We start from the raw sequence: 19,031 nt of genomic DNA on the forward strand, positions 1-19,031 counted from the left end.
AAAGCTGAGCCAACTAGAGAACATAAGAGTAAATCTCAGAAGCTGGTGAAAAGTAAGAACTGTATCAGAAACACTTGGGCTGTATTGTAGAGAACACAACCTGTCAGCACCAGAGAAAAACAATGGGCAGCTTGCTACTTTAAATACAACTGTGTTTAAATCTCCCCTCCATACTGTTACCACGGTACAAAAGACAGTCTTTATCAAGTCTTTATCAAGTCTTTATCAAGTGAAGCCTCTTGCAAAACAAATGTATTGCAAGTAGTAAGTGGAACCACTGTGGAGGGTAACGTAGTAAACGTAACTTTAGCTTGGACACCTGTGAAACACGCAAGTAACATTGCATTAACTTGCAGTTAGCATTAGCATTAACATGTGCAATAGAAGAATCTGAATGATGACTTTTGTCCATATGAACACAGAGGGATGTCTTTATCAAGTGAAGCCTCTCTAACAAAGATATTACAAGAAGTAAGTGGAACCACTGTGGAGGGTAAAGTAGCAACTTCTGCTTGGACACCCCTGAAACATATAACTAACGTTGCACTACCTGGCAGTTAGCATTAGCATTAACATGTAACAAGAATCCCCTAAATAAACATTAACTTAACATAATTTCAGTCATGATTTAACCCATAATGTTATCCAGGCTGAAACTGATGATGCATTACATCATCCGCTTAAAGCCTGGCCAACTAGAGAACAGTAAATCTCTAAAGCTGGTGAAAAGTAAGTCTAATAACAACATCATTTGCTCCATAGCTATAATAGATAGATAATTTGCTCTGACTGACCTAATAAGAAGTGTGCCTGTTGATGATTGTCTCACTCCAGTCCTTCTTTTAATTGCCAAAGTCAAACCAAAGTTGTCTACGACTGGCAGTGGCTGGTATGTGATAAAACTTCAAGTAAGTGCATTTGATTTTTCAGTTTCTGCACCAAAAAATACAACAAGACGACATTTTCACAGTTGAAAGTAACAGTGTTTGCCTGAAGTTCCCTCTGTTTTGCCTCCAGTTAACATCGTGACATCACAGTGACATGAAAGGGTCTATTGTATCAATTGCTTGGTTTACCTATTTCTGTATATATATTTTTTCCTAACTGGTTTGATAAAATGTTTAACTTTTGTTTTCCAAAAACATCAGCAAAGAATTTGCGAACTCAGACCTCTCCAAAAACCTTCCAGTTACAAGGTGGTGAATACTACAAGAAGGGGCTGTTCATGTCAAGTTTATTTGGTTATTTTAACACAGTAAATGCAATCCCCTTGTACATAATTCATTACCAGACCCAAATTCTGACAAGAATTTAGCTTAAAATATATCAGCTTTTATGTTGATGTTGGCAGCTTAAATTAGGGCTACCTACAGATACTGCCATGAATGCCTGAAAAAGACTGGATGACCCAGGGGCATTTAGTTGGTTGCATTTTGCAACCTCACAACTAGATGTCACTAAATCCAACATAGTGATCCTTTAAACTTTCCCTGTAAGATAAATTCCACTTGGTATCTGAACAGCCGTGCAATACTTGGGTTTTAGTGCTAATAAGTAGTATGAAACATGATAAACATAAATTCAGCGGTGAGTTGCATGCCAACATTGGTATAAACTCAGGGAGTTCCTAACGTGGCTGCCGTCTCTTAGTCCTGTTAGACAATGGGTCACATGATACAGGAAGTAAACTTAAACCTTTTGTAATTGCCACGTATTTCTGGCTTCTTTTGAATGCCTTATCTTTAATAAGGGTTTTCTCTCAATGAAAGGTAATCAGACTCTGCTGAAACTCGTGTTTTTTTCTCTGAGCCAACAGCGAGGCTTGGAGAGGATGATGATGTGTGTCTCGCTTGCCAGCAATGAATATGGGGACTGGGCAAGAGCCCCAGCTGAGGCTCGGTGGCGCCTGGTTGGCGGTGCTGAAAAGGACTCATGCGATCCCTCGAAGGTTTGAGCATGAGAGGAAATAGAGGTCAGAAAAATGAAAATTAAATAAAATAATATAAAAAAATAATAATTGCAGAAATGTGGTGGATGTTTGTCCCTCAGTGCAGTCCTCCAGCTGGCTATCGGCAGTATCGGCAGCAGGTGCAGAGCTGCATTAAGTCAACATCTGGGCAGAGTCTCTGGCACTTCTCTCCATTTTTAGCCCCATGCTTTGGGTACGGAGATTAGGACCTCAGCCCATGAGCAGACTGATACAGCGGAAGTTCTCCAGCAGGACTGTGTGGAATGGCATGATAGGAATCATTTTGTCCCGAAATGGAAACCGTGGTTTTATTTAACAGACATTTTATTCATTTGTCGAGTTCACATTGCTGCATTCCTCTGACTGGACCGCACCACATTTACATAATTAGTTCTATAAGTTCTAGGAGACAAAAGGTCACTATATAACACTGAGTTGGGTTATTTTACAGCCACTGCAAATGACTCATTGTCAAAAGTTTAAAACAAATCACTAATAGATAATTGATGAAATAGCATATTATTTCTGCAAACAGCATTTCATTAAAACCGTTGCGTAACAGGATCTTGTGTAACTTGGCCGCATGTTTCTTCTGAGTTCAGTGTGATTAGCTTTGGTTAGCTGGAAGCGTGCTGCTCTTAAATAAAAAGACAAATCAAAAGCGGTGTACAAATTAAAGATTGCACATAAATGTTGGTTTTGGATCGTGCACTCATCATGTGCAGTCACAGCTGCAGTAAATGTTTTTTGTCTGATAAAACATCCTGAAAAATAAGATGATTGGCCTTCTGCAGGCCCCAAAAATACTCCAGTGACAGATGATACTGATTTATTTTATTGGTCCTCCAAATCCCATTATCCATGTAGGCCTGCGGCTGCAATGAATGCGGGCTATGTAGCAGTTTCCATTTCCTGGGTGCCTCTAAAATGTGAGCGATATGAGAGGTGATTCACTGCTGCTGGGGGGTGGGGGGTGCTTTCTGTTTCAGAATGCCGTGACCCCTCACCAAGCACCTGCTCTAAAATTCAGCAAAACTCCTCCAGACACTGATCTCACACTAATCTTTGAGTCCCACCCTAGAAATCAGAGTGATGTCAGCTGCCGGCAGCGCATGGGGGTCTACTTGGAAAGCAATCAAATGCATGAATCAACTGAGCTCCACATGATCTTATCCGGACACATTCCACTCTTCCATGAATAGAAGAACACACAAACAATTGATTTGTAGCTGTAAGCAGTAGTTGAGAGGGTTTATAAAGTTTGCATTTAGTTCTTTCTTCTTAATGCTGTGAGCTGTTTATCTGAGGCCCTGATGTTTTTCCCTTGCAAGTGCAAGTGACCCACAGTTTCCCCTGCACAGCTAAACCCCAAGTCCATTCAACCATGTGAAAAGCTCAGGAGTCTGAGGTCATCTAACCCAGACAGCAGGCATCTCCCAGACATTTTTTCGCCGGTAGACAAAGCCATAAAATGTTCCAGTTTCAAATTAGTTTTGATGAGCGTGTTCTGGACAGGAATCAGATGAATTGGTCATGGGCATTAGGATATTTTTCGGACACATGTGGCGAGGGTGAGACAACTAGAGATATCCTCATCAGTGGAATGCGGAGGGCTTGTGAAAATTAGCTACGGGGATGAACAATTCTGACAATAGCATTTGCAATAAAAAGGGTCACCACCGTTCTCAGATTCTGGGATAAAAATACCTCCCATAGAAGAAATATAAAAAGCAAATCAGTTTTCCACACACTAGACCGCAGTTCCTGACACAATTTTAACACAATTTTAAAAGGATTTCTTTATTACATCTAACGTACTCGTTGCCTCCTTGGTGCCGTGCCAATAAAACAAAAACAAATATCCATAAAAGGAGAATCTAAGCGGATTACAAACACATTCCAGGTCACAGTGTTATGTAGAGATTTGGGTGATCTGTCTCTGTTTCTGATCTTATCACCGAGCCGCCGGTATAAAGAAACAAGCACGGTGCTGACTTTTCGATCGATGCATGAATGCAGGTCCTTATCTCATCTCCTGCTCTGACAACTCCGAACTCAAAATGAACTCTCCCTTTCCTTCCATCTCCTCTCTCTTTCGAAGAAGGACAGCGTAAAGTGGGTTCAGAGTGAAGTAAAGACGCTCATTGTGCAGGCAGACAATAGAGTACCAGCGGCCTACAGTTACACTGAGTTGCCATGTTCCTGCAATGCAGTCTCTGGTTTCAGTGAAGCATGAATGTGGAGAAGACAAAGGTGAGGTGTACGTGTGAGAACAGTGGTCCTTTGTTGCCGAAACTGATTTGTTTTGACACGGAGACGCAGCAAAACTGAGACTTCACTTCTGCATGACACGCGCATCACGTGTGATTCATCTTGTTTTGAGGTTACTGGAACGGTGAAGTCATATTATAAGACGTCTACAGACCCGTATATGGGACGTGCGCTGACCCAAGTCTTTCTCTCTGATATTGATTCCAGCATCTGCCAATAAAAAAGTCTGATACCAGCTCAAATTTCCCAGCTTAAAAAAAATAAAATAAAAAAATGTGTGGAAGTTCTTGTAGTAATGCTGTGTCTGATACTTGATCTTAATCTGCTCACAATCACACAGATATCAATCTGGTAAAGTAGATGGGTGTGTACCTACTGCAACACTTCTTAGAACTATGAATGATCTCTCCTCAAACGAAAGATAAGGCCTTGACTCAACTGCTAGTAACATAAGAACAATGTCCCGGTGCTTTGTAACATTTGGCCAGGCTGAAGTAGAATGTATAGAAAAAGAGCTCAGCATTCATGTATGTTTCTTGCCTTTGTGCTCGTCGGGTTTCGCTGATGGAAGCTGCCTCTGCTGAGCACAGGCACTTAGTTTGAATCACGTTCATATGGCGACACCTGGTGGACGCTTCTCAACACACACAGTCAGCTTCATATTCGTCTGGACACATTCATTGCTGTTTTAGCTGTTTGTGAAAACATTTTTGAGCTTGTTATTCCATAAATATTACTCCTCAGACTATAACAACTTTAGCGTCCAAATGAGAGGAGGACGTCCTTAGGCTGCAAAAACAAAACTAATCTATCAGAGAGACAGCAGGGACATTAAGACCGGCCAAATCAACCGGCCGTGAGTGCTTATTGTCAGGCCAAACATAGCCCACTTCATGACATCCAGACAAATGAAGAACACTCTCCGGTGCGTGGAAACAAAATGATCCAAGTCTGCTCTAAAGCGAACAGCTAATGAGAGGATGGGTTTCCAAGTTGCAAACCATTCATGAAGTGCAGTTTAGTATCTGGAACAGCTTGTTTTGACAAATGAAATAAATCTCTACCAAAAAACAAAACAAAAACAAATGGAAAAGGATGCTGGACATGGTGTTAAATTCAGTATTTTATGTTTGTCCAATTACTTTTTGGCCCCGGAAAATAGGGGATGGCTACACATCCTAAACCTTTCCTCCATTTTCGATGTAAATACCCTAAAACTAAAGCCAAGAGACTGCACCTTAATTAAGCCCAAATGACTGTAACCTTAAAATGCTTTCATAAACAAGAACAATACATATGTCAGTGGCCAAATACACTCACTGTCCACTTTATTAGGTACACCCGTTCAATTGCTTGTTAACGCCAATTACATATAGTCATGTAGAGGTGATCAAGACAACTTGTTGAAGTTCAAACCGAGCATCAGAATGGCATCAGTATTGTTGCTGACCATGTCCATCCCTTTATAACCACAGTGTACCATCTTCTGACGGCTACTTCCAGCAGGATAATGCACCATGTCACAAAGTTCATATCATCTCAAACTGGTTTCTTGAACATGATAATGAGTTCAGTGTACTCCAATGGCCTCCACAGTCACCAGATCTCAATCCAATAGAGAACCTTTGGGATGTGGTGGAACGGGAGATTCACATCATAGATGTGCAGCCGACAAATCTGCAGCAACTGTGTGATGCTATCATGTCAACATGGACTAAAATCTCTAAGGAATGTTTCCAACACCTTGTTGGAAGTATGCCATGAAGAATTAAGGCAGTTCTGAAGGCAAAAGGGGTCCAACCTTTTACTAGCAAGGTGTACCTAATAAAGTGGCCGGTGAGTGTATATGTGGATCTAATGGTATGTGAGTCATGATGGCTGCAAGGTTGGAACTGATAAAATGGAAACGATTGCTGGATTCTTTAGCTGCATTTATGTTTTTATTCGTACAAAGGCTCACGTCAAACTATGAAATGAAAATGGCTCGTACACTTTCATGTAGAAAATGTTTTTGTTATAACAGGCACAGAAAACGCGTTTACTCCAACAACCTGCTAAATAAGAATTCAAAACACAAAAAATGCGAAAAGGACAAGTAGTTTCATTAACGTAGCAGGGAATGGAGGAGCTAAAATCATGGAGAGAACTAAACTGAGTGATAATTTAAAAGACTCTCTTACTAGCTTTTATTCAGGGGTTTCTTGTTATGTCTTTTCATATTTCAAGATTATTTTGTCAGACTCTCCAGGGTCAAGAAATCACTTCTAGTGCTTTGTTTGTTACTGAAGAAACTGATGCACATTTTTAAGTAACCAAATAGGATTAGTTTAGTAACTATTATGTGGCTCGGTCAGTGCTACAACTATAATGCGCTTCACTATAGATGCTGTGTTCAAACTCACAGCCTAGTCGCTACACACTACACCACCTGTACTGCCCAGCACTTTATCTTAAACCAGAGCGTGAAAATGGATCCTCTATAGATGCAAATTTTACAGTTTACAGTTAACGTCTCAATACACTATTGAGAGAACAATCTGTCTGATGTCTGAGTGAACAAGGAGGTGATTTTGGATACAGGCAGAGTTTTCACAAACAGCGCTTTATCTATGACGACGACTGAGCCTGAGCTCCCTGGTTCTTGCTCTCCTGCCATGTTTTCTTCCTCAGCTCGAGCTCGGCATCAGTGAACGATGCTGGACCCCAGTTGGTTATCCGCTGAGGTCCTTTATGACCTAAATAAACAGGGCAAAACAGAAGAGATTCACAGGTGACATCAGACATGTTCCCTTTGCAGCATGTTGCACCCCTCTCTCATCCCATTACTTCCTGACTTCTTTAACGTAAAGGCACACAGAAGATCAAAAACATATCCTCCTACCTGGCTGAATGAGACGCACCAGCCCCTCATGTTTGGCCACCTTGTCTTTCCAAGTCTTCGTCTTGTTAGATGCTCGCTCAAGCTTCCTCGACACCTCCTGTGTTTGAAGGTGAAAGACGGAGACAGATTTTGACCACATTAACTCTGACGTTTGCAGAGAACATATGTGGGAATGAATGGAGCACACTGAAACATTTATTATTATTTCTTTTCAAGAAACCAATTGGATTTAATGGCGTTTTCAGTTTATTTTAAGACGCATATTGAGTTATAGTGTATGCCTTTGGTGTAAACTTGTCTCTCGAAAAAGACAAACACTGAAAGAAATGAATTGTAGTTGTAATGTCTATTCCTTACGTTATACTGCTGCAGAGCTCCGTGCCGCTCCCGCTCCAGTCTCTCCAGCTGCTGCATGGCTGCTTGCAGGTCTCTCTCCTTGGCCAGCTGCTCCGCCTTCAGCTCTTGCTTCTCAGCCTCCGTCTGAGACAGCGCCCTCTGCTGCTGCAGGTGGATCTGCTCTAGCTCTGCCCTCTTTTCTGCCTCTTCCTCCAGCAGCCTGTCACAGCAACACACAGAACGGATGCTTATAATTTCTTTCAGAGACTTTCTGTATTACTCACATTGTGGAATTGCCCCTCTGATTATTTAATGGACATGAGCGTCTTGGACTGATGTAAAAGGAGACACTGTGTAGGAAAGAAAGGGGCCTTTTCCTGTTTTTGCTGTGAAACATTGCAACAGGAATGTGGTTTAGTTAGGGTTGTACAGTTATGTTCATCTTTATGATCACTTATAACTAGTGGTCATGTGTATTCTTAACTTTGGGAAGCCAGCTAATCACATGACAGACTCGATCTTTGTTACCACTATAAGAGATGAATGTTTCTCTGGTGTACTTCTGAGATCCTCCTTGCCACTTCGTGTGCTGAGGCGCCGTGATCTCCTATTGTAATTACAATATACTCTAAAACTTTAAACCTTTCAGTTTTCCGTGATTATTACGTGTCTGGAGTGCTATCTGTCAGACAATATCCACCACAACTTACCAGCTGCATCACATACAATCACGTACATAAGAGATGATTTTCAGCTACGGCAGCAAATCACTACTTTGAGCATTTTGTTGTTTTACTACTGCCAACAAAGTACAAAACATGTGCACTCATTTGGTTTTACTCTCATAGTTTTCTCCAGGCATGAGGAAACTATATTTGCATCAGTCTCTGCATGAAACTCTGCCGTGGAATCTCTCACATACTGTTTTTAGTTTTGTTTTTCGAAGCTGGGTCTGGTAAAATCCTACGTCATTATTGTTGCGTCCACATCCAGTATTTATCCACATAATGTCCAGTGTAAGTGAAGGGGTGTGTTACTGAGACCTGGCCTGCAGCTTCCTCATGGCCTCCTCATCCTGCTTGGCCTGCCTCTCATCCTCTAAGGCCTCCTGTAGCCGGTGGTACATGTCCTCCAGCTCGCGGACGCGCTGCAGGTACTGCTCCAGCTCACTGGACTTCTGAGCCACCTGCTCCTCCATCTGCTGGCGCACCTGAATGAGACAACACACACCTGCAGGTCAACTGTGAGTCGGCATTTGACTGATACTTTGACATCTGCTTCCTTTCGTCTTCACCCACATCAGCCTACGCGGGCCGCAATGTAACGTGCGAAACTAGTAAAGTTTTTGTTATCCTGAACAGACAATGTCTTCGAGACATTAATGAGTGCGGTCATTCAAGGGGATGGTTAATATGCTCATCTGACACCAAACATAACTCCATACCATGGGATGTTTCATTCAAATGTTTATTTGAGTTCCTGTTTCCAGAGGGAGCAAAGCCACAGTGCTGGTTATGGTGACTTAATCAGAAACTAAAAGGTCAACACAAACACAGCTAAAAAGATGAGTAATTTCGTCTGCACTCATGATAAAGCCATCACATAACCAAAAGTGGTTACCATTTTCTCTCTCTCCAAGTCCAGCCTGTAGCGATCCTGCAGGTCTGTCTGAGTCTTCATCCTCCTGAGCTCCTCTAGCGAGGCTTTAGCCGCGGCCTCTTCCATTTTCTGTGACGCACAAAAGAGGAAAGTGCTGGTACATGTGCGTTTGTCTGCAGGCCACATCAGGCCAAAAGGAAATCCTTTTCATACAAACAAGTCAAAGTTGGGCTTTGTTAAGAGAAATCTGTGGTTGCTTAGAGCACTTCTAGGTAAAATAACCAATAACAATAGCAAAGAGCAACTTTTGATGTAATGTTTAACTTTACATCGCCAGTGACTGTGTTTATAGAGATAAATCATCTTAGGCGTTTAAAAAAAGCCATCTGGCATGTTGGAAGGAGAAGTGAAAAATCATTAATAATCACTGTGTATGAGCTGCAGAGTGCATACGCCTTCACTAGAAGCAGGTGTTCCTGGCTGATACACAATGTTGTTTGCATAACAAGTTTTGCTTCCCTGTTCTGTTGAATTGAGTGTGCATGTGCTTTGAACCAGAATGTGTGTACATAAGCAGAAGTGGACAAAAACTCTGATTTTTGCTTCTGGTAATTGAGTTACACTGAACTAGTGCTTGTACCACCTCGCAGCCATCTGGCTTAAATATATTTAAACATATGTATCCCTAATCAATATCAGCTTGAGCCCAGACAAAATTACCTTTTACTTAACTTCATTTACGTTCAAAGAGAGTTCTAATACTTCAAATTTCAGCGAGTCTGAAATAGCCGAACTTAGAAAGCTGCCCTTCAAAGAAGAGCACATTTGTAAAATCCTTCATCAGGGAGGCCTGGATTTAATCATGACAACCTGTACTTTAGTTTGTGAACTCTTATACTCTTACTCTTATTTTGACATTTGACCAGTGCAAACCAAAATAATCCTAAATCTCCCTTCTCCAAGTCACACTCTAAAAAGTGTATTTGTGTAGTAGGTGAAGCAATGTTTTGCATGAGTCTCACTCAGTTCTCTGCTTTAGTCATGGCAGTGTATTTTTGTGGATTACATCAACTTGAAATTACACTTTTCCGGTTAGCCCACGATTCTTATTCAGGTCAAAGTGTGACGGTTAAATTACTTTAGGTTTAATTTTAGTGCATCTGACTCCAAGATGTTTTTTTTCTGATTTTTCCAGAATGACATTTCGCCCCTTTGATTTTTTTTTCTAGTTGTCTTTTTTTGTCCTGAAAGTCAGAAATAAATCAATTTATTTTGTTTAAAAGATTTTTTCCCTCATTAGATTAATATACTGAATCTTCAAACACACTTCACACACACACTACGATTTCTCCTTTGGGCTAAGAAATGGCGATGTGCCATGTTATGGAAGCACATGGAGCATGTACATTGAACTTCTTTTGGATATTGGACCTTTGTACGGGGCAGAACAGTGGCTCTGTGGTGAGCCCTGACGCCTCACAGCGAGACGGTCTGGGGTCAAGGATGATTGGTGGGTGTGAGTGGTTGGAAGGGACTTGTGACCTGCCCAGAGTGAACCCTGCCTCTTGCCCGATAACTATAAGAGGTACCTTTCCTGAAACCATGCTATTAGGTTATTAAGCAGCAGTATTTTACAAATAATTGAGTTGAAAAATTAAAAACTTCTAAGTGGATGTGCCTTAAATTTAAGTTGCACTAATGTGAACTGTTGATTTCAAAGCTCTCAAATTATTAACTGTATCTGACTCAAATCAACTGTCTTAATCTAACTTGCAAACCTAAGTTGAAAAAAACACAAACCCTCCTCATGGCCTCCAGCTCCCTCTGTTTGCTCTCATTGGCTGCCTGGAGCTGCTTCATCCTCTCCGCCAGGTCCTCCTCCTCCACCTGCTGCTTCTGCCTGAGCTCCCTGCGTCTCAGCCGGGCCTCCCGATGGGGAGACAGCATCCCCAGCCGGAGGTGCTGGATGCATGTTTGAATAGCTGGCACAAGACGGAGTCAGAGGGGAATCGTACTGAAAATGACGTTCAAAACCTCAAGAGACAATGATGACGAGACTCTTTCTGAAGAGGAAGTCACAGAGGAGTGGAAAATGACTAGTCAGTACCTTGAATCCACTCCTGCTTCTTCTTTTTGTCTGACGCACTGATCTCAAAACTCTTATCAAGACACTTGATAATGAACAGGCATTTTTTCCCTTCTTTGTCGGGTAGAGACTGTAGGGGGAAAATATCATGGCACCCACAGTCACATGACAATAATATACAGCACCACACATTCCTGACGTTGTCACATATAAGGCGACAGAGAGAACTCAACAAACTGCAAATTAACAAAGCCCATGCTTCTTCATAATGATAATTTAACACAACTAAATTCAGAAACACAATGCAAGAAGCACAAGGAGCAGCAGAGTTGTTTCCAGGGGATCTCAAAAGTTGATGAAAATGGTTGGAATAAATGCTCAAAAATAATTAGTACCATCGGCCTGCAAATTAGTTGTGTATTTCATCAGATTATTTGAACTGGCAGGCTACTATGAAGCAAAAGGCTCCGACCGAAGGACACAACATCAGGACCAAAACATCAGGACCATGGTGAGCCTGATGAAGGCCACAGGCTGAAATGCGTCAGCCTAATAAATCTTTCTCAGTTTTGTTTATATGCCAATACTTGTATGTCTTATTCCCTTTTATTTTGTTATTTATCTTTATAGAGTCCACTCTTTTTTCTGCCCCTTCGTACGCTATTGCAAACTGGAATTTTCTAGTTTCTAATTCTAATTTGTCAAACAGATGAAGATGTTTTCTTCTATTCATCTCTATGTATGCTGAGTTCTCTCTGCCACCGTACAGGTATTATTTTGGGAATACAAATAGTTTAGTCAACACAGCCTAAGAGTGTGACCTCATATTGTTACAAACTAAATGATTAACCTCCACGCAGCAGCTCTGGTCAAGAATTATATCTCCCTTCTTCTCCTCAAGGTCTTCGCTGACATAGTATGACAGCGAGGTGGGTCGAAGGACAAACCAGCGCTCGGTCCAGTTCTTCCTCCTGTGGCCCTTTTTCATCATGTATTCCTTCAAAACACAGCGTGGGAGTAAAGAAACACACTTCAGTCACCACGTTGGGCCGGCATCATAATGATCTAAGTGAGCAAGTCAAACTGAAACGCCATACACAAGACCATCATCCTGTCTGACCTCCTTGAGCACATCCAGTATGAGCTCAGAGTAGACCTCACTGATGCCCATCGACAGGGTCGGACGGTTCATGCCCTTGCTGAAGTAACCCATCCCCACCAGCTCAATCAGCTCCCAGACAGTCAGGTAGCCCTTGTTCAGCTGCAGCTTGTAATCTGCAAACATCTCCTCGTTCCACTCAAGCCCCATGGCCTCTGTCAGCTTTCGCAGGAAGTATTCAATCTAACGAGATAAACTTGTATGAAAACCTTCGCTTTAAACTTAGATCACACATAAGGCGAGGTGCAGCAATCTTCCTCACCTCTTCAATGACGATGACCAGTGGGTATTTCTCTTCAGACAGAAAGTTGAATATGCACCAGACTTTGAAAGCGTCTCTCTCTGAGATGAGTAGATTTTGAATGTGCATATTTTTCTTGCAACACAGCGTCCAACACATCCTGTAGAACTCCTGAAGATCGAAATCCTCCTGTACCTGTGAATGAAAAGGCTTCATTCGGTCAGAGTCAAACTGGTTGGCACCACTGAGCAGTGTGTTTACAAATGTTAAGCAGGACTGCAAGCAAGACTGGTGTTTGTCTCCTTTCAAATCCTCAAGTCTGCAGGATGTGAGGTACAAACGTGATGCAATTGAAAGCCTCATTTTCATTCGAGTCAGGGCCTCAAGAGAAAGGCAAGAAAACTGGTTCCAAGTACAAAGGGTGAAACCGGAGCAGAGACAAGAGAGTTCGTTTTTCTGAAACTTCCAATACATGTGTTTGTTGTTCTTTACATTGTGCTTGTAAAAGGCTGCAGCGAAGAAACAACACTTTCAATACACTTTTTCAGAAAGCATGGAAAAATGTACCAAAAATAGGTCACGATTACTCATCTCAGTGTGTGTCACGCAGTTTTGAGCAAAAAGGATGTGTGTTTTGCTAGGTTACTATTATTTTAATTTGTTGCGTAACTGACTCCTTTTTCCTTGAGTTTCAACTTACAAAACAGCTCCAGAAACTTGCTCATGGCAAAGTGTGATGTTCAGGGACAGCGGCACCATATCAAGTAATAAAAACTCGTAGGCTGTTGTTACACATCTGGTCATATTCATCATCTTGACATGTTTGTTGAACAGATCCTTCCTGATTTAAAGTTACTTTTGTAATTTTCTCGCATCAGTTAGTCTTGTTTTATTGATTACATAAAATAAAATGCTACAGTCACAGAGTTGGATATTGTGCCATGTGTTGGATTTCCTTCTTTTCGTTTGCACACATTCACTCACACTGTTTTTTTCCTTTCTGTTTCAGACACAACCACTGTCTCTTAAAGTCAGTTGTCTGTTAAACCAGCTGTTGGTTTCAGATGAACATTCTGTTGCTAGTAGCAACACTGGTAGCGACCTCTAAGTGACAGCGTGCCATCTGCCATGTTGTCACAATCAAGACATTTAAGTGCTAAAGCAATAGCAGTCTACATATGCTGCTACCCAAATATAGTCTTGTATTTATATAGCACACAGCAAATGCTGTAGAGTGAAAATTCTGGTGTCAGCAAAATTTTAGCAAGAGTAGAGTTAATGCGTTATATATATCTCTCTGAGGCTGAATAGTTGGTGTTAAAATGTAGTGTTGGTGAAATAACACATTTAAAGTGAAATGCAGTACTTAGTCAAGTTCACAGTATTTGACAGATGGGGTTCAGCTCTTATCAAAAATATATAACACACGTGACAAATGTTAGCATATACGGAGAAGATACTGTGGTGTTTTTTGTTTTTTTTAGCATCATCTTACTGTACTATAGAGGGTATGAACGTGATGTCACAGCTAGCGATGTCTCTGTGGTTAGGGCCACTGAGTGGCAAAAAGTGACAGTTTAGCATGGAGATTAGCCACATTAGTTTGAATGATAGACTTTAATGGCATCTAAATTGTAAAATTAATTAAAAACAAGGTCAGTAGCTTTTGTGTGATTGACTGATTTGAAAAGCAGTCAGAAATATATTTTTACTGTTTCAGACACAACCACTGTCAAAGAAAACAAAGAAAAGAGAAGTAAATGGATTGTTGCACTAGGAGGAACAACTGGAAACCAGGCACCAAAACCCAGTGTTGTGGTTCACTTGAAATGTCAGGTAATATTAATTTATGCTGTATTTTGCGTTCTGGAGAGCTGTCAGATAAGTTTGTCAGTGTTGTTTTGACGTCGTTACGGCCAACAGAAACTATTTTAGTTCCAACAATCAATAACAGTAAAATAAGAAATGGAATATTAACGACCACTCCTCGTAATCCTTTTAACATCCGGTCAGATGCTACAGTATTGTACGGCTAACATTGCTTCTCAGTGAAGCTCTTGGCGTTAGCATCTTTTATTTAGCTACATTTATCACAATGAAATGACCTAAAAGTAACTTAAACTAACTGAAACTGAGGCTTATCCACTTTTCCAAATCAATACTAGTTTGTTTGGATCATTGTCCAGTCCACTTGTCCTTAATTTTATCTGATAAACCACATTTTTTCCCGGTAGCCACGCCCTGAACATGCTCATAAGGGGGGTGGCTATTTGATGATTTGATGATGTCATCATGACATTATCAAATTACCAGCGGAGTTTTTAAAGAGGATCTGTTTCTCCTTGTCATTAATAGTTTGGTGGTTGGGCCTGAAGGTCCAACCTCCTCCGCTGACTCTGGTCTGTCCAACCCAACAGCCAGATGATCAGCCCACTGTGGCTGCAGGTGGAGGTCTCAGCCTCCTCAAGACACCAAGCTCCTGCTAACGGTGTAGCCTACAGCCAATCCAGTGGAAGGCCATTAGTGGCCCTTATAGTATTTTATACTATAATAAAAGGGACGTTGTCTCTGTGCCTGTCTGGGTTTCCAAGGCCCACTCAATCATGACCTCCATGTCATGTGCTCCCAGGGCCACTTCAGACCTTGCATTAAGATCTTGCATTACGACGACCATCTTTAGGTGTGGTCAGACCTGGCATTAACATGTGTCTCCAAATACTTCCTGATCACATCTCAGTTCCGCACCCTGTATGCAAATAAACCCTGACATCATCTGGGGACAGCAGAATATTGTAACATCTGTTGTCTCTAATAGATCTCTACCACTGCTACAAGAACAGCTCTATTTTACATGTGTGCATCATGCCTTGGCACACACGCTAACTTATTGTTTATTGATCTCCACTCTGACATTAGTGAATGAATGAGGCAAAACGCTGCTTATGTAGGAGCACCCCTGCTGAGTGTGGGCGTATGGTGTTTCTATAAGCAGTAATTCTGCTGTGACCCTGACACCAATCTTACATGGAGGACCTACAGGGCTCATTCTCTCTCATTTTCACTGAGGTTTGGGAACAAAGTATCTGGAAAGTTTCAAATGGTGTCTAATGTCTTGTACAAACAGTTATATAATTTCAATACATTTTGTAAAGTTACTGTGGTGTATTTGTAAAAGAAACATTTTAAGATTAACATGACCTCTTTACTTAATCATAATTTATTTTACATGTAATATGTAACCGAAAAAAATATTTGCACCACATTATTTAAATATGGAGTAAACACCTGTAGTAGTTAAGAACTGACACAATGAGGAAATTGATGTCTAACACTATACACTAATGTTGAGAAACACGAACACTGGTTAGTGTTGAAAAGTATTAAATTTTAACTATAAAAAAAGTCAATAATAATATGTTAACATACCAACACAACACAATTAAGACTCTGTAGTGTGGACCCATATAGACACTTTAAAAGTGTTGAGATTGACTTGGTGTTGTTTTGGGTATGCTGATTTTGCTGTGAACTTGTGTCACGATGACACGCATATGGGAGCAACTGGGAGTTCAGTGTCTTGCTCAAGGACGCTTCGGCGTGCGGTATGTACCAGGTATCAACCCGTAAACACTCCAATTAGCAGAGAGCCTGCTCTACCTATTGAGCCACAGCTGGCCTTGTTGGAGATAATCTCTAGATATTAGTTTATTCTTATATAAGTTTGGGACTATTTTCTGATTTAATTTTCCAGCAAATTACTTTTTCACATTCAAACCGACAGTGGCATCATGCAGTTTACTGTTTTACATCCTGGTAACCTTTTTAAGCACTGTAACCAACAGCTAGTACTTAGTCACCCTGTCTGTACTTTTGTGACATTTTTTCCTTGTTACTGTGCTACTTTAGTTTGAGTGCATACCTGGTTTTGACTCACTCTTAATAACAGATCCGCATATTATTCTGTTTTTAACTCACTTTTACAACTGCTTCGAGTAAACACTGTCACCAGATATTCTTGTGGCAGCCTCTACTGAAAATGTGGTCTGTACGGTTGGTTGAGTGAGAACAGAACAACGAAAGTACCACAAAACTAAAAAGCCTTTGTTCCCACCTTTTTAAAAATAGACCTGTTGAGGAAAGGCGTGCAGCCCTCACTCTAAGTAGTAAATGTGTAATCTTACATAAAACTGTTTTGTGGGTAGTGTACATGCTAGCCATACTGCTAACATTATATAGTGGATACCAGTAGCAACCCCTAACTGACAGCGCGCCGTCCACCATTTTGTCAGAACTGAGTTTTAGCAAATGTTTGCACATTTTATCGAGCTACTACCCAAATATCATTGTTGTTTCGTGGCTATTTTATGAATTGGTTTTTCCAGCAAATTACTTTTTTTATTATACTTTCAAACCAACAGTGACATTATGTAGCTTGCTAATTGGGCTAATAAGATGCTAATAGCAGCAGAATTACTTGGGCATCAGGACATTTAGTGACTTCTGAGCTAATCTGCTTCTACGTCTTAATTAGTCTTGACTAGCTCTGGATCATTAATACTCAGTTAATTTCTATTGTATATTGAGTTTGTTTCCAACTCAGTCTTTATTGGAGTCTGCATTACAGAGCAACAACAGGAGAAAATGATAAGACTGGAGTATCAAAAATGCTTTTGTCCCCACCTTGTCAAGAATGAACCTGTTGAGGTAAGGCATGTAGCCCTGGTTGGACAGAGGCCCTTTATCGTCATCTTTGAAATGCTCTTCAAGGGCCACAGGGTCATGAGGGACCTTCATCATTGTGCACAAGTTGTGAGACAGCACCTACAAAGGCACAATATGTCAATTAAAGACCATAAAACTCGAGTACTGCAGGTGAGGTGACTGTTAATCATTTAATACACATTACAGTTGAAATGACTGGTAAAATAACATAGGCTATATGAGGTTTAAGTTCAGTCTCATAATTTTACGGTTTTGCTGCCGCCCATGCAAAAATTTGTGACATTTAAAGCACCACTGACCAAGCATCACATCAGTTAACGAAGTTGAACTTCACTCTTCAGGCTACAGGGTCTCGCTTGGTTAGTTCAGCTATCATAATGCAACAGCCAGACATGTATTATCTAAAGTGTTTACTCCAAACAAGGAGATTCAAATGAACTTCCACTTAAATGGTTTCCTCTTAAAGACTAACAGTACTATAAATACATCTCCAAATACAGGCCTTTTTACCAACCTCCTGGCCATCCTAGCACTTAGACCATCTTTGTCAGGTTGGTAACATAGACACCAGCTGCTGTACTATACTTCAAACCACCACTCTATGACCTTTGCTATACTTCAACATCGTGCAACTGGTTTTTCAAACTTCTCTGGAACAATACAAAGTGATTAAACAGAAGTATTAGCCATAAACAGGCTATTAAACAAGGAACACACAGACACACACACACACACACACACACACACACATTACATTAAATATATCAGTAAATATAAGTAAAGCTAGGAAACAATATAAAATAATTTCATTACAATTTACAAGGAAAAGTCCTCAATTTATATTTTACAACAAAATAAAGTTTATTTTATGCAGTACCAACTTGCAGTGCTGAATAATTAGACACTTGGAATCAGTGAAGCAGCGGGGCCCAGATAACGCTAGTTTAGCTGCTATAACATTATATTTAACCGTCATATTTTTTTTAGTTTGTACAATTAACATTAATATGCACTCAAGACACTGAAACGTCATGCACACGAGCTAGTTGTGCAGTGGCGCTATGAGGGGGAACAAAAACAAAAAAACGTCACAAACAAATGGAACTAAAACGCACCTTTAACTGAGATTTGGAAACTTTTCCACGATGATCCACGTCCAGGGCTGTGAATGCGTGCCATATGGATTTCAAAAGCTCCTCTCGAAACCACATTTTGTTCCCCGGCAGTATCAGAGGTCTGTCTGTCCGTCTGTCTGTTGCGTTCAAGTGTGTGCGCTTATGAACTATACGCCCATTAAACAAGCGCAGTGTTGGGAGCCGCAGAATGGAGAACAGATGATGATGGCGATAATTGATGATGGCGCCACCTGATGTTTAGTAGTGCATATATACATATATATTTATCTCGCTGCCAGTACTTGTAACTAACGTAACTGCTTTATTTATCAGACCTGCAAAAAGTAACTTTAAGGGGTAAAAACTGAATCAGAGCCCGAGTCGGTAGAGGGGGAACCAAACATAATCTGCTGAGGCTCATTTCCTGGCTAATAATAATAATGTAATATTTTTACGCTACAAGACTACCTGGACACAGACATGTTTGGTTGTAATTTAATCATAGGCAACCCTTGAATATACAAAAACAAGTTCAAGACAGGAAAACAGGTAATTAGCAGGGTCCATTCTAAAAGGCCCTTATCATTGTCTCTCCATGTTATGTTAAGGTGTAGTGGTACAAGTTCCACACAGTTTGAATTAAAACAAACCA

The 19,031-nt window shown here is 40.8% G+C and overlaps 1 protein-coding gene across 1 annotated transcript; it reads right to left on the reverse strand.

The window, feature by feature from the left end:
- Positions 1–6,154: 6,154 nt before the first annotated feature.
- On the reverse strand, positions 6,155–18,718 carry swap70a (switching B cell complex subunit SWAP70a). The gene is made up of 12 exons (XM_047579925.1): positions 18,380–18,718; positions 17,223–17,363; positions 12,564–12,737; positions 12,263–12,484; positions 11,993–12,139; positions 11,164–11,272; positions 10,857–11,038; positions 9,078–9,185; positions 8,501–8,667; positions 7,479–7,677; positions 7,122–7,218; positions 6,155–6,975 (listed from the first exon to the last, which is right to left on the reverse strand). The coding sequence occupies exons 1-12, from the start codon at positions 18,473–18,475 to the stop codon at positions 6,848–6,850; spliced, it is 1,770 nt and encodes a 589-aa protein (XP_047435881.1). The 5' UTR covers positions 18,476–18,718; the 3' UTR covers positions 6,155–6,847.
- Positions 18,719–19,031: the final 313 nt, after the last annotated feature.

This window comes from Mugil cephalus, chromosome 3, assembly GCF_022458985.1.
Source record: "Mugil cephalus isolate CIBA_MC_2020 chromosome 3, CIBA_Mcephalus_1.1, whole genome shotgun sequence".
NCBI lineage: Eukaryota > Metazoa > Chordata > Actinopteri > Mugiliformes > Mugilidae > Mugil > Mugil cephalus.

Coding starts and splice junctions, on each gene's coding strand:
- swap70a (XM_047579925.1), bottom strand. CDS start 18,475: ATGTGGTTTCGAGAGGAGCTTTTGAAATCCATATGGCACGCATTCACA. Junction 11,039..11,163: donor GAAGCAGGAGTGGATTCAAG/GTACTGACTAGT, acceptor GTCTTGTGCCAG/CTATTCAAACATGCATCCAG. Junction 6,976..7,121: donor GGTGCGTCTCATTCAGCCAG/GTAGGAGGATAT, acceptor CTGTTTATTTAG/GTCATAAAGGACCTCAGCGG.